This window comes from Westerdykella ornata (genome assembly GCF_010094085.1).
Source record: "Westerdykella ornata strain CBS 379.55 unplaced genomic scaffold EI97scaffold_57, whole genome shotgun sequence".
NCBI classification, from domain to species: domain Eukaryota; kingdom Fungi; phylum Ascomycota; class Dothideomycetes; order Pleosporales; family Sporormiaceae; genus Westerdykella; species Westerdykella ornata.
The window spans coordinates 44,878-58,950 of NW_022986907.1; the positions used below are offsets into that span (position 1 = coordinate 44,878).

Genomic DNA, 14,073 nt, shown 5'->3' on the forward strand with positions numbered 1-14,073 from the left:
CCATTGCCAATTTCATCCGGAAGAACCTCGGGATCCTTACAAGCCATCTTCCCTGCACCGCCACATGGTCGCTGGAGGCCAGACTAGTAGAACTACACAGTAGACTGCTGCCATGCCAGCCATTGCTGCTACGTCACCTCGGTCATGCGTAACGTAACGTGCCGATCTGCATATATTCAATGCTTCGTTCCTACTTAGGGAGAAAGGCTCTGTAAAGCCTGCATTCTTCATCTACCTGCCGTATACTGGTAGTACGTAAATATTGCCTTCACTTCCCTAACTAACGTTCCAAGAATTTGTCGTTCCCAGTTCAGATTACATCTATTCTGTTGGCCGCATCGCATGCATGCTTGGTCGTAGTCCGAAAGCAGCGACTTGCCGTCTTCTCACCATCGAGGAATGTAGAAAGCCGATTTTCTTTGTCCACATCTGTGGAAGCACACCATATTGATGGCATCTGGTGCGGTTCCGCCTACGTTGCCACTCACTGTTCGTACTTTCCACCAACGGCGCCATCAACCGAGTCATCCTTTGCTCCCAGCAATTGAGAAGAGTCGAAGAGCTAGCTCCGTACAGATACGGACTGACAATGGACGAAAATGGCTGTAGGCGAGAGTGTTGACCATTGCCAAAAGCCCGATTGTGGCTGGCTAGCTTTGCGCAATCTTACAATACTCAAAGACGTCCCGCATTTGAACCCCAACCCCGAGCTGTCTGGCATTGGTGTATGCATCTATTCAACAATATCCCTGCTCCAGATCACGCATCTCACATCTCCTAGGTCACTCTCGGGTTCTCGATAACCGCCTATCTCTCCCTCGTCCTCCTAGTCCTGCATTACATCACCGTCTACGATTTCCACCAAAAAGGTCCACACGGGAGGCAATATGTCAACGTGGTAGATTGCGGCATCTTAACGTACCTCCGGGAGCATACGCGGTCGTGGAAACCCAGCAAACGATTCGAATATGCACTCGAGAAAGCCGTGTTGATCATCAGCGACACAACTCTAGTAACAGGCTTATCGTTTCTAATAGCCGGTTATTCACAGCTGAATTGTGGACTGTCAGCATACCATTGGCAGATGATGGTTTATGTTGCCTGGTTCGCGTCCTTCAGCTTTCTGGCTGCCATGACATTTCTGCAGGATTATTTCCAGGCGAATCGGACGCTACGCGCTGTTCGAATTATCCTCATGCTGGTCATGGCCTGCATGCTAATTGTAGCACTCCTACCGACTGGAAGTCACAATTGGCTGAACCTGTATCCGGGAGGAGGGGGCTTTTATCCAAGCCTGCCTGCCAAATGTTTCTATTTGCAAATGGGGACGGATCGGTTCAATCCTAACGGCGGTCCAAAGATATGGTCCATGGTGGTTTCGGTCTTGGTAGTAGGTTTGTCCTACCTGCATACCATCATTAGACAGTTTGATCCCACAGCCCAATGCACTCGAAAGTGCTTCCGGTCCTGGCCAGGTTCCATTGTAAAGCGCCTTCTCCATGAACTTGAACGGCATGCCTCACGCAAAGGTTTACGATCCGCCGGCGCTATACTGCCCTATCTTCTGGTCTTTGCCTGCTTTGCAACCATGCGCGCACTCTTCGACATACTGGAATCGATGCTGCTGGAGATTATTTGGCTGGCGTTTGCTATGTCATGGGGTACCATCAAGCTATGGGCAACCCGCGCGTCTGTCAGTAATGATGTTGATGGACACGACGTCGGAGCGAACCCCGAGGTTCTTGAAGAAGATTACTGGACCTTTGGACAGACGCTGCCGCTGATTCTATTACTACTGCCCATTCTATCGATGATTCAGGCTTATTACGACAATGACGCAAAAGCAGTAGAAGAGGCCCACCGAAGACGAATGGTGGGTGAGAAAGCTAGAGAAGAAAACACCTCGAACCACCAGGAGGGGACCACAACTCCAGGGCCGCCGGGCGGTATGTCATCGTCTACTGTTTCTGCTCAGCTGGCCGGATCACCGGAAGCGGCACCAGTAGCACCCCCGTCGCCATCCCGTCGCAGCACTGCCATGAATATGCCGCAAGGCGGACAATCGAAACGCATCCGCCTACCACAATATCCATATGGTTCATTCCCTTCCTATGCTTGGTACGAGGACCTTATATTGCTTCTCATCTTGCAGATACTGCTGGTGGCTGCTTTTGCATTATACTTCTTGACTCTGCTGCAAAACTTCCTCGGAATCTCCCAGCTTCTTCGTAGCCGATTGTTTCTAATATGGATTTTCGGTATGATCCCGCTGGGGTCGCTGATCCATCTCTCCGTATGGTATATGGCCGCGTGGCTTGCAAGTGTTGCGGGAATCGACTCATGGTTACTGTCCAAGGACAGGGTTGTCGATGGTGGACTTAAAGAACTGGAGTCAGGACGGAAGAGGTGGAGGAGACGATGCAGTCTGGGAAACATCTTGTATTGGACTCTCAGGATGCTTCTAATCTCCGGAGTCATGTTGTTCACCTTCTTCCTCAGTACCGAGATTGCAGGACCTGAGCCAATCCAGTTTGATGATGGAGGATAATGGGAACCCATTATCACAAGGGCATGTTCAACGTCGAGCACAACATAGTCGCCTTTGAATGGTGGCGGAGTCCTCCTGAAAGAGCTGAAGTTTCTGAAGTTAAGGTCTCAACCGGCGGTATACACTTCAAAAATGGATTCACGCGTACCTTCGGGCAATAAAAAGTTTCGCTTTCGGTGGATTTATGTGTGCTTTCTCAGAGATAGTTACTACTACTCTGTCCATGTTGTTGGCTGATGAGGCTCGGCCACCCCGCTGGTGGCTTGGCTTCCCAAAGTGGCGTTGCTGGCCGAAGCGCCTCACACGTGATGTGGGTAAAGGCCAGCATGAATGTTGATGCCCACCTCCCTCCCTCCTTTTTCTCTGACCAGCACCGGGCACCGGCGTCTACTATTCCTAAAGCCAGGCACCATGGCGCTCGCGACGAAGACTCAGTCGCAAATCATCTTTGCCAAATTAAAGGCGAAGCCCGCGAACAAGGTGCGTTGGAGCGACTGCGGACACGGAGGCGGTCTGGCTGATGGCCTGGATAGATATGTTTCGATTGCGGCGCAAAGAACCCGACGTGGTCGTCCGTTCCCTTTGGCATTTATCTGTGTCTCGACTGCTCGGCGAACCATAGGAACCTGGGCGTGCACATCTCTTTTGTGCGATCCACGAACCTCGACAGTATGTTACGTTCATGACCAAGGAGAAGCATCCAGAGTCTGTGACTGACGGCGGGCAGTCTGGCAATGGGATCAGCTTCGGATCATGAAGGTCGGCGGCAATGAGAGCGCCACGAAGTACTTCCAAACACATGGTGGCTCTGCGGCCCTGGCTAGCAAGGACCCGAAGACCAAGTACACGAGCAATGCCGCAACCAAGTACAAAGAGGAGCTGGCAAGGCGCTGTGCAGCGGATGCAAGGCAGTATGTTGCTACTACCCAAATGTTCGTTGACTTTTCGACTGACAAACTGATCAAGGTTCCCTAACGAAGTTGTAATAACCGATGTCCCAGATGCCACAGGCTCGGACAGCAACACTCCCACCGGCGAGAATGAAGATGACTTCTTCTCGTCGTGGGACAAGCCCGCGATCAAGCGTCCTTCAAACCCGCCTTCCCGAACAGGTACACCGCGCTCCGCATCCCCCTTCCTGAAGCCCGATGCGAACGGCAATGGGACCGCACGGCCCAAGTCGCCGCTTGCTGCAGACTCCTCCAAGCCGGTGACGCCCGCCGCCATCCCGGCCGCCAAACCTGCGATTCGGAAAACCGCAACAGGCGCTGCTCCCAAGAAGAATATCCTAGGAGCGAAGAAGAAGGGTCTCGGCGCGAAAAAGGTGGTGGCAGGCGACGGTCTGGATTTCGAGGAGGCCGAGCGCAAAGCCCGCGAAGAGGCTGAACGTATCGAGAAGCTTGGATATGACCCCGACGCCGAAGCTGCCGAAGCAGCAACCGTATCAAAAGCCGCGTCGTCCACCACCAGCGCCCCTGTCATTTCACCTACGCCGGTTTCTCCGCCTCGAAGCGGCGGCTTCGGGTCTACTAAGCCAGAGCGAAGTAGCGCGGAAATGGAGAGGTTGGGTATGGGCATCGGACGTCTTGGATTTGGGCAGGTTGGTGCTGCGAAGAAGGCGGCGGCTCCTAAGAAGATGGGTGGCTTCGGGAGCGTGAGCAAGTCCGCACAAGAGGACGATAGCGAACGCTATGCACGCGAGAAATTTGGATCGCAGAAGGGCATCTCCAGTGATGAGTTCTTCGGCCGGAATGCCTACGACCCGCAAGCTTCGAAGGAGGCGAGGGAGAGGTTGCAGGGTGGGTACTCAGGACCTGTTTTCGGGACAACAGAGCACCTAACGATCATTGTAGGCTTCGAAGGCGCCTCGGCCATCTCGTCCAATGCCTATTTCGGGCGCCCCGAGGACGATGTCCCTGAAGACGATTACGGCGACCTAGAGTCCGCCGCGAAGGACTTTGTACGTCGGTTCGGCATCACGGCCGGTGACGACCTGGAAAACGTGACGCAGCTGCTCGGCGAAGGCGCGTCGAGGCTACAAGGCGCGATACGGAATTATCTGAACTCGTAGGTGGGCTGCGATACCGGTAGCGCGGGTGATGGTTGTCGTCTCCTGTCAGGGGACGAGGCAGCTGCAGGGCGGAGAATGGTCTGTGAGATTTCTGGGTCCTCGTGAGGGGTATGACATTGAAAAGCTGGCTCCGTTTAGTGGAATTGCATTGAAGGACTTCAGAATGGATGGGAAAGGGAGCGGGTAAGGTGACGGGAAAGGCTGGTTTGCTCCTGGTGGATTTCTGTTCGCACGAGCGGCATGTATTCGGGCTGGGAGTGAGCCCAACGTGCTTTTATTCCTAGCCTCACCGAGCGGTTATTCATAGTAGTTGTTAAACGAGACGGAAGTCGTGGCGACTTGACCCCTCCTTTTTCACCGTCCGGGCCTCTGTCCATTCTTGAACCGTGTTCAACGCCTTCACCGCGGGAGTATGGGGTGTTCGATACACAAGGCCACACAAGGCCGATAACCACACTGAGCCGGTACATACCATTCATTTGCAACATACCACGTCCAGAAAAAGGAACATTCCCAAGCTGAGAGCGGAGGAGAAACTGACATTGACCACCCTTTGTGGCGTTACGTAGCAACGTTCTACACTATAATACATGAATATCTTCTCCTTGACTCCCGCCAAATCCCAATCTTACAGGAGATTAACCATCTGGCTTTTAGATGTTTGGTTTCGCGCCTCATCCTGCCTGACTGTAGACTCCACCGCTTGCGTATAAAGACATAACCAAGAAACGGACGGAAAAGCTCGACTAAAGGGTACTAGGTGGTACTAAGACATGGGCAGGAGAGGCGAAGTGGTACCAGAAGTGAAAAGGTATAGCTACAAGGAAAAGTACACGTCTAAAGGACCCGACCCAGACCGGAATGCAAACATGGACGCCTAATTTTGTGCCGGAGTAAAACAAGACCAGAGGTAATGACGAAGGACAAAGCTACAAGCCACTGCTTTTTACTGCTTCTTCTCGCCTTCGCCCTCGCCGGGCTGCTGCTGCTGCTCGCCCTGGCCGGCAGACTCACGAGCCTTGTGCATCTGGTCGAAGAGGGTCAGGCTGGCGTTCTGGAGGTCGTCGGTCTTCTCCTTGATCTCGGCGGCGGTGGCAGTGCCCTCGCCAGCCTGGCTTTGAGAGATGAACTCGCGGAGCGCGGTGATCTTCTCCTTGATCTTCTCGGCCTCGGTCTTGTCCAGACGGTCCTCAAACTCCTTCAGGGCCTTCTCGGTGTCGTTCACAACGCTGTCGGCACGGTTTGCAGCCTCGATAGCATTCTTGCGCTCCTTATCTTGTTCGCCATAGCGCTCAGCATCATCAACCATGGCTTGGATCTCGGCCTCCGAAAGGCCGGAACCAGAGGCAATAGTGATGGACTGATCCTTGTTGGTGGACTTGTCCTTGGCATGGACATGGACAATGGAATCGGCGTCGATGTCGAAAGTGACCTCAATCTGGGGAACACCACGGTGGGCAGGTGGGATTCCAACGAGTTGGAAGTTTCCAAGGAGCTTGTTGTCACGGACGAGCTCACGCTCACCCTGGTAAACCTTGATCTCGACAGCGCTCTGGAAGTCGGCAGCGGTAGAGAAGATCTGGGATTTCTTGGTGGGGATGGTGGTATTACGGTTAATGAGACGGGTGAAGACACCACCAAGGGTCTCAATACCGAGAGAAAGGGGAGTAACGTCGAGGAGGAGGAGGTCAGTGACCTCACCAGCAAGGACAGCACCTTGAATAGCAGCACCGATGGCGACAGCCTCATCGGGGTTGACCGACTTGGCAGGGTCGCGCCCGAAGATGCTCTTGACCGACTCGGTAACCTTGGGCATACGCGTCATACCACCGACCAGGATGACCTCCTGGATGTCCTTGGCCTGGAGGTTAGCATCCTTGAGGGCCTTGCGTACAGGTTCGACAGTCTTGGAGATCAGAGGATCAACCAACTTCTCAAGCTGAGCACGGGTCAGCTTGGAGTTGATGTGCTTGGGTCCCGACGCATCGGCGGTGATAAAGGGAAGATTGATGTCCGTCTGAAGGGACGAAGACAGTTCAATCTTGGCCTTCTCGGCCGCCTCACGGATACGTTGGATCGCCATGCGGTCGCTGTTCAGATCGATGCCCTGCTCTTTCTTGAACTGTTGAACCAGGTGGCGGACGAGAGTGATATCAAAGTCTTCGCCACCGAGGTGTGTATCGCCGTTGGTAGACTTGACCTCGAAAACGCCGTTCTGGATCTCCAGGATGGAGATATCGAACGTACCACCTCCCAAATCGTAAACAGCAATAACGTTGTCGTTGGACTTATCCAGGCCGTAAGCAAGAGCTGCGGCGGTAGGCTCATTGACGACACGGAGCACGTTGAGACCGGCAATCTGGCCAGCATCCTTGGTGGCCTGACGCTGCGAGTCGTTGAAGTAGGCGGGGACAGTGACGACGGCGTTCTTGACGGTCTTGCCCATGTAAGCCTCGGCCGTCTCCTTCATCTTTCCGAGCACGAAACCACCAATCTGGGATGGCGAGTACTTCTGGCCGTGCGCCTCAAGCCACGCGTCACCATTGGTGTGCTGAACAATCTTGTAAGGGACCTCCTTGATGTCACGCTGCACCTCGGCATCGGTGAACTTGCGACCGATGAGACGCTTTGTGGCAAAGAGGGTGTTCTCAGGATTGACGACAGCCTGGCGCTTGGCGGCAATACCGACGAGACGCTCGCCATCCTTGGTGAAGGCGACGACGGAAGGAGTTGTCCGTCCACCTGGGTATACGTTAGAATGGAGATTGCAATGGAATTGATGATGCGCGAGACCTACCCTCGGCGTTCTCGATGATGCGAGGCGTCTTGCCCTCCATAACAGCAACGGCGGAGTTGGTGGTACCCAAATCGATACCGATGACGGCACCCTTCACCTTCTCCTCAGCATATCCGCGCACAAACGTCGACCCATATGTGGACTTGATGGCAGGGGCGCGTCGGACAGCAGCAGTTGCCCGGGGCAGGATCTGGGGTTATGAGGTCAGTCGGCGACCAAGAGTTCGAGGGCGTGCAGATACTTACGGATCGTGATAATCTTGAAGACAACATTGTGTGGGGGTATCTGAGGAGATGCTGCTGGTGAGAAGAGCAAGCAAGAATGAAGCACAGCGATGGAGATATGGAATGGTGATGGGAAGGGGTGTGTTATTATATCGAGGTGAGAAAAATTTGGAGCTATTGGCAGGAGAAGTTTCTGGAGCACAGAAGAGAGATGGCAACGTCCCGGCGCCGAGTGCCGCCGAAGATTCTGCGCGCCGAGGGAAAGAGTGCCAAGAGAATTTGGCGGTCCGTGCGTCAGTCGCACTTGAGACCCCGTCATCGACGCTTCACAGCGCCGCATTCGCATACTTCAACACCTCCAGCTCCTCACCTCTTCCCACGGCTGCACCTGAGCGCCACCTACACATACTCTGACCCTTGCTGTGACCGACCGGCTCTGGAAGCCATCGCCGTACAAGTCGATCCGCGTTTCTCTGGCCGTTGTGTAATTCCCTTGACCACTGCCCGCGACAGCTTGAGAATCAAGCCAGAGGAGAGCGAGCTGTCGGTTCCGTGGAGCAGAACAACACTGCGCCGCGTGAAGAGGGCGCGGCCAGCTCAAGCTCCTCCCTCTCCATCTCCTATGTCTGACCGTACCACTATTCGGTTCGCGCTCCGCTCCGTAGCTGTCGTGCCGCCCTATCGTTCCGTAGCGTTCCAGACACCATCGAGACTACTCCGCCTAATCTGACGTATTGCGCCTCCTCCCCTCATCGTACCTTCAACGTCGCCCTCAACTTCGCCCTCAACACAACCACAACCACAACTGTGGGACATGCGTAAAGCGGTACATTCCTTTTTAATCTTATAGCATGGCTGTGGACGACTTCTCGTTCGTATCCGACGATCCACGAAGCTTGCACAGTGAGCTAACTGGCGCAGGTGTTGCGATACCGACGCCTTTGTGCTTCCCGCCACCTCACTCTACCCCGTAAAGATCCCTATTGCTCACTACCAGCTGCGGCATTACATCAGCTCCCCGGAACAGGACCTCATCTACTACGCTAGCGGCACCGAAGTCTACTGCCTAAATGTCGCCGCCAAAACCCAAGTACATCTGACCACGCTGCCTTGGGAGGCTCGCTGTACCGCTTCTGGCCATGGTTATGTGTGCGTAGCAGGCGCGGACCATGGCAACTTTGCGGCCATCAAGGTCAAGAGGTTCCCGCCTTCAGGCTCCACAGATGTGGACGCCTCGTTACCTCTCGGCTTCGCCAGTCGCGCAACGACACATTGCCCTCCGACAACTCTTGTTACAGCGGAACGAGTTAGGCTTGAAAAGATAGGGGAAGACATTGTCAATTCCATCTCCATCCACGAATACATGCTTGGAGGGAACAGGCCGAAGGACGTGGTTGCGGTCCTGACGAATAATGACAAGACCGTACGCATATACTCCCTCACCAGAGGTCTGGAAATCACAGTGCTTGATCTTCCTTTTCCTATGAACCATGGCACCATCTCTCCTGACGGGCAGCTCTTGGTGGCGGTCGGTGATCGGAGCATCGCATTCTTTTTCCAGAAAAGCAAACCACCGAAATCCGGATCCACGAGATGCCATGTCAGTGGAGACATTGAACCCCAATGGTCACTTCTTCAGGAGGTTCGCCTCTACGTTCCGCCGGCCTCACTCAATGAAGGATATTTCACCACAGCGTGGTCACCCTCAGGGCGTCTGTGCGCCGTTGGATCCGAGTGTGGCTACATTAGCGTATTCGATGTGGAACTGCTCAAAATTTGCGAATTCCCGGAGGATTCGGTGGTTCAAAAGCTCAGCTCCACCCGGCCCGATGTGCACAACGGACCAGGCTCGGTACGGACCATGCAGTTCTCTCCTGCCCCATGGGATTTATTGATCTGGAGCGAAGACCAGGCCCGTGTATGCGTGGCTGACTTGCGATCCAACCTCAAGGTTAAACAGGTGCTCACGCTGGATCCCAAACAGGATGGGCTTGAGCGGTTAGATGTTTCCGACTTTGACACGTCGCTCATGCCCGAACTCGAGGCGTTGCAACGAGAAGCCGAATTTCTAAGGAGATATCATCTGACTCTGGACAATGAAGGGGCGGCGGCTGCTGTCAACTTCGCGGCGGAATACATTGCAGCCTCTACAGAACGACGCCGGCTACATCGACGGCTGGGCGTCGTGGATTCTGATGACGACCCGCATGGGCTTACTGCTGAAGAACGCCAGATTATAGACGCTCTTCGGAGCACAAGAGAAAGAGAAGCGGGTACCGAGACTGGGATTGCACCACGTAGTATCCATTACCGCAGTTCGAGCCCAGGACTAGCACAACTACTACCGCAGCCACCGCAGGTCAATTCCCATTCTGAGGGGGAGGAGTCAGCTTCCAGGAGGGCCAACGAGGACCGGTTGCTTGCGCAAATCAACGTGCTGGCTCGGCGGTCCCCGCAGCATGATCTACTGAGGCTTCCGACCAGCGCTACGGAGCCGTCGAGGACGACCAGTACACATGATGGTTCCGGGCAGGGCTCGCCCAATTTGATATCGACTCACCTCCGAAGACTAGAGGCGCAGATGGTGTCTTCGACGGATGAGGCATGGCGCACCATCGAAGAAGCACTGGCTCGCACAGTTCGGGGCGGCGATTCTACGGGGCGTAGCGCTGCTGCTGCCGCTGCGGATGTTCGAACTGAACGGCGTGTCCGGCAACTGACACAAATGCGCGAACGGCTACGGAGTGTGCGTCAGGCTGACGAGCCTTTCGAGAGCTTCCTGCAAGTTTCCTATCGTGCTGGCACCCGCAGTTCGCACGATCCCGCCAACGGGCTGAGGACGGCAGGACTCGCCATGAGCCAGGACGGGCGCACACTGTACTGTGGGACGACAGAGGGCATCTTCGAGTTCCCCATCAATGTGCAGGAGAGGCGAAGCTTCCCCGCCGTGAAGCCCCGGTGAGACGGTGCAGATGGCTGCAGACTGTATCTGGAAGACGTATAACGGGTCAGCGCGATTGGGCTGACATTATTGGTGTTGTGTTCAAGCATCATGCTCCAGTTCTTGGGGGAAGCAATCTAGGGTGCTATGGCAGTTGGGTTTGGAGCATGGCGGTTTTCTATCGGCGCAAAGGGACGGGCGGGAGCAGGTCGGCGTTGGTCTTTGCTTTGGCTGCTGGCGTCGTCGAGCGAGCAGTTTCGCTGTTATTATTGTTATTATTATTATTAATACCCGTGCATATACTCCGTACTGACCCAGTAGGCAGTTGAAAAAGTCTCGTTTCGATATACACAAGTACTGTACACTTTGTAGTCTACGCAAGAATCCGCATCTCCTCCAATTGCCGTGGTGGTGGCGCTGCCGGGGTTTCTTGGACCAGGGTCCGATTGCGCCATTCTAGCGGTGACTCCGCTCCCCGCCGGACACAATCTATGTAGGTACATACAGTACACACCACGGGGAATACCTGCAACACCAGTCCCCATATCATCTGCATCTTCGTCCTTCATTCTTCCCTTTCGTCTCCTTCCTCCCTCCCTGTTCCTCGTTCTTTTCGTCCGAGAGCGCAGCGTTCTTCCTTCCGCCTCGCCCTTCCTGCCGGCACATTCATTGCCCCTCCGAACGAGCAACGTCATGGCCAGTGCCTCCTCCACGGGGAGCCTCAAGGGCAAGGCCAATGCCATGGGCAGGGCCTTTACCGCACACGACATCAATGGCCACGATTTACCGCCCTCTCCGGCGCCCAGTTCACCGCGCGGTGGCCGGAAATATGCATTGATGACGGAGCTGGTGTATACCGAGGGCTCCGACCAGTACAACGCAAGCAGTGTGCCTATTTATCAGGTACAGCCCGACCCTCCCCACCTACCAGATTCGTCGACTGCGCGATTTGCTATGGGTTGGTAAATTGACAAGGCGCAGTCAGCGACGTTCAAACAGAACTCGGCCACCGGAGGCGGCGAAGAGTACGACTACACACGCTCGGGCAATCCCACACGCACCCATCTGGAACGACATCTGGCAAAGATTATGAATGCGAATCGCGCTCTGGTGGTGTCTTCTGGCATGGGTGCCCTCGATGTCATAACGCGCCTGCTGCGGCCCGGCGACGAGGTCATTACAGGAGACGATTTGTATGGTGGGACGAACCGGCTGTTGAAGTACCTCTCTGTACACGGAGGCATCATTGTACATCACGTCGATACGACGAATCCCGAGGCAGTGCGCGCAGTGGCAAGCGACAAGACGACGCTGGTATTGCTGGAGTCGCCGACCAACCCGCTGATCAAGATCGTGGATATCCCCTCAATAGCCACCATTGTCCACGACAAGAATCCTTCGGCGCTTGTCTCAGTCGACAACACGATGCTGTCTCCTCTGCTGCAAAACCCTCTCGATCTGGGTGCGGACATTGTATATGAGTCCGGTACCAAGTACCTTTCTGGGCACCACGATTTGATGGCCGGCGTTATTGCCATCAACGACGTGGCCTTGGGGGAGAAGTTGTACTTCACCATCAACGCCTCCGGATGTGGTCTGTCGCCTTTTGATTCTTGGCTCCTTCTGCGAGGGGTGAAGACGCTTGGGGTGCGCATGGAGAAGCAGCAGGCCAATGCCCAGCGCATCGCGGAATTCCTCGAGTCGCACGGGTTCAAGGTTCGCTACCCCGGGCTCAAGTCGCACCCACAGTACGAGCTCCACTGGAGCATGGCGCGTGGGGCAGGCGCAGTGCTGTCTTTTGAGACGGGCGACGTGGCCGTGTCGGAGCGCATTGTGGAGTCGGCGAGGCTGTGGGCCATTTCGGTGAGCTTTGGGTGCGTCAACTCGCTCATCAGCATGCCGTGCCGCATGAGCCATGCCAGCATTGACGAGAAGACGCGGAGGGAGAGGAATCTGCCCGAGGACATTATTCGCCTGTGTGTTGGAATCGAGGACGTGGATGATTTGATTGACGACCTGAGCAGAGCGGTGAGTTTTTGCGTGCACGCCCCATTGATTGCCAGTCCATGTGGAGGCTAACGGCTCGATGCAGCTGGTGCAGGCGGGTGCGGTTCACATCACACCGGATGGCTTCCGCGCCCTCGGTGCAGGAGAGGCACCTCCCTCGACGTCGGTGGCCTCCAGCTAAGGGGGGCCAGGCGTTTCAGTGCCAAGTCACCTCTGCCATGGGCATCTCTGCGTTCAATGTTTGGAAGATGCGGAGGATGCGATGGGTGACGTGATCTGTCTCGTTTTCGCTGTTGTTCCTTGGTCAGAGATGGTGTGGATGATTGTGTGTCTGTGTTGGCTTCCTCGGCACTCTCTGGTTTCTAGTCACCTCTGTCACATTCGTCAAGAGGATGTGTTAACGTGATATCGTTTGTTTTTCCTTTTTTCTTTTTCTTTTTTTTTTTTTCTTTCCACCTGGGCAGTTCCATGTTGGCTTGGATATGGTAGACATGTTGGGCAAGAGCTTTTTGGGAAAGGGAAAAGGAAGGAAGGAATATCTATCTGCAAATCCAGTCCCCGTCCGTCCCACACAAGCTTTCTCCGCACGTTTGGTGCATTTGACGTCAACCCCGGATGTCACTCCGTTGCTGGGTGATCTCCTGTCCAGCAAACGAGGCACGACATGCAAAGTGCTGAAGTCAGCACAGGGGGCGGGTAATAAAAAAGCTTAAAATTCAGGGTGCTGATGAGATGAGTTGGGGCACGTAGCGGGCGGTTGGACCTCTTTCAAGTTTCAACAATAATGGTCAATAGTGAATCATGACTTCCTGTTGAGGGATTGCGTGTTCTCTCTGGTACCTAGCGTTTAGGTAGCATTGCACCTCACCAGTGACATGTCATGTCATATTATTTAGCCAGCCGCGCGCACACAGTACCGCATATGGTAGTAGTGTTTCATGTTTCGTGTGATGAAGCGGGAGGGGGGATGGGAGAGCTGATTGGCGGGCAGCCGTGAAGTGGATTGGCGAATGACATGTCGAGGAGCCGTACTTGGAGTGAATACACACCTGAAACGACGTGCCGCTTTCAGAGATGGTTCTGGGCAATCTCTGTCGTCGCCACCCACCCACCACTCCTGGAGCTGGCTGGAGCTGAGCAGTGTGCGGAACGAGAGTGATACGACTTCGGGTATTCCGGAGATTCTCTCTGTACGAAGTGCGTCGGCTCAGGTCCAACGAATCGGCAGAATGGCCGAGTCAAGCAGCAGCACCAGCACACAGCTCTGAAACCAGAAGGGAAGGCGTGCGCCACACAGTAGCCGCAATGTGGCTGTGGCACGCCAGCTCGATTACACCTGAGCACCAGCTCGGAATACGGATTCGGAGAGAGTGCAGCAGATGGGCTGAGGCCAGGTCACCTCCAGAAGAAAGCGAAGCTAGTTTCGGAGGTGAGCGAATTGCCAGCCAGGCGCAGGCGCAGCTGTTTGCATGCATGTTGAAAAAA

At 54.8% G+C, this 14,073-nt stretch overlaps 4 protein-coding genes across 4 annotated transcripts; 3 read left to right on the plus strand and 1 right to left on the minus strand.

Annotated features, from left to right (window-relative positions):
* Positions 1-599: 599 nt before the first annotated feature.
* On the plus strand, positions 600-4,619 carry EI97DRAFT_387809 (ArfGap-domain-containing protein; the record flags this gene model as incomplete). The annotated part of the gene is made up of 7 exons (XM_033796143.1): positions 600-725; positions 782-2,391; positions 2,920-3,028; positions 3,082-3,217; positions 3,276-3,459; positions 3,515-4,347; positions 4,402-4,619. The coding sequence occupies 7 exons, from the start codon at positions 600-602 to the stop codon at positions 4,617-4,619; spliced, it is 3,216 nt and encodes a 1,071-aa protein (XP_033649032.1).
* A 700-nt stretch (positions 4,620-5,319) lies between these two features.
* EI97DRAFT_267468 (heat shock protein 70) lies at positions 5,320-7,760 on the minus strand. The gene is made up of 3 exons (XM_033794259.1): positions 7,662-7,760; positions 7,417-7,606; positions 5,320-7,361 (listed from the first exon to the last, which is right to left on the minus strand). Exons 1-3 carry the CDS (start codon positions 7,686-7,688, stop codon positions 5,566-5,568), a joined length of 2,013 nt encoding a protein of 670 aa, XP_033649033.1. The 5' UTR covers positions 7,689-7,760; the 3' UTR covers positions 5,320-5,565.
* Positions 7,761-8,491: 731 nt separating this feature from the next.
* Positions 8,492-10,602, plus strand: EI97DRAFT_453649 (uncharacterized protein; the record flags this gene model as incomplete). The annotated part of the gene is made up of 2 exons (XM_033800471.1): positions 8,492-8,511; positions 8,562-10,602. The coding sequence occupies 2 exons, from the start codon at positions 8,492-8,494 to the stop codon at positions 10,600-10,602; spliced, it is 2,061 nt and encodes a 686-aa protein (XP_033649034.1).
* Positions 10,603-11,087: 485 nt separating this feature from the next.
* EI97DRAFT_437813 (cystathionine beta-l) lies at positions 11,088-13,155 on the plus strand. The gene is made up of 2 exons (XM_033799416.1): positions 11,088-11,484; positions 11,563-13,155. The coding sequence occupies exons 1-2, from the start codon at positions 11,275-11,277 to the stop codon at positions 12,658-12,660; spliced, it is 1,308 nt and encodes a 435-aa protein (XP_033649035.1). The 5' UTR covers positions 11,088-11,274; the 3' UTR covers positions 12,661-13,155.
* The last annotated feature ends 918 nt before the right edge of the window (positions 13,156-14,073 follow it).

What these genes read in the sequence shown, in the direction of transcription:
- EI97DRAFT_267468 (XM_033794259.1), bottom strand. Translation starts at nt 7,688, where the DNA reads ATGTTGTCTTCAAGATTATCACGATCC. An exon ending in CTTCAAGATTATCACGATCC is followed by an intron (nt 7,607 to 7,661) that starts GTAAGTATCTGC and finishes TCATAACCCCAG; the next exon opens with ATCCTGCCCCGGGCAACTGC. An exon ending in CATCATCGAGAACGCCGAGG is followed by an intron (nt 7,362 to 7,416) that starts GTAGGTCTCGCG and finishes ACGTATACCCAG; the next exon opens with GTGGACGGACAACTCCTTCC.
- EI97DRAFT_437813 (XM_033799416.1), top strand. Translation starts at nt 11,275, where the DNA reads ATGGCCAGTGCCTCCTCCACGGGGAGCCTCAAGGGCAAGGCCAATGCC. An exon ending in GCAGTGTGCCTATTTATCAG is followed by an intron (nt 11,485 to 11,562) that starts GTACAGCCCGAC and finishes GACAAGGCGCAG; the next exon opens with TCAGCGACGTTCAAACAGAA.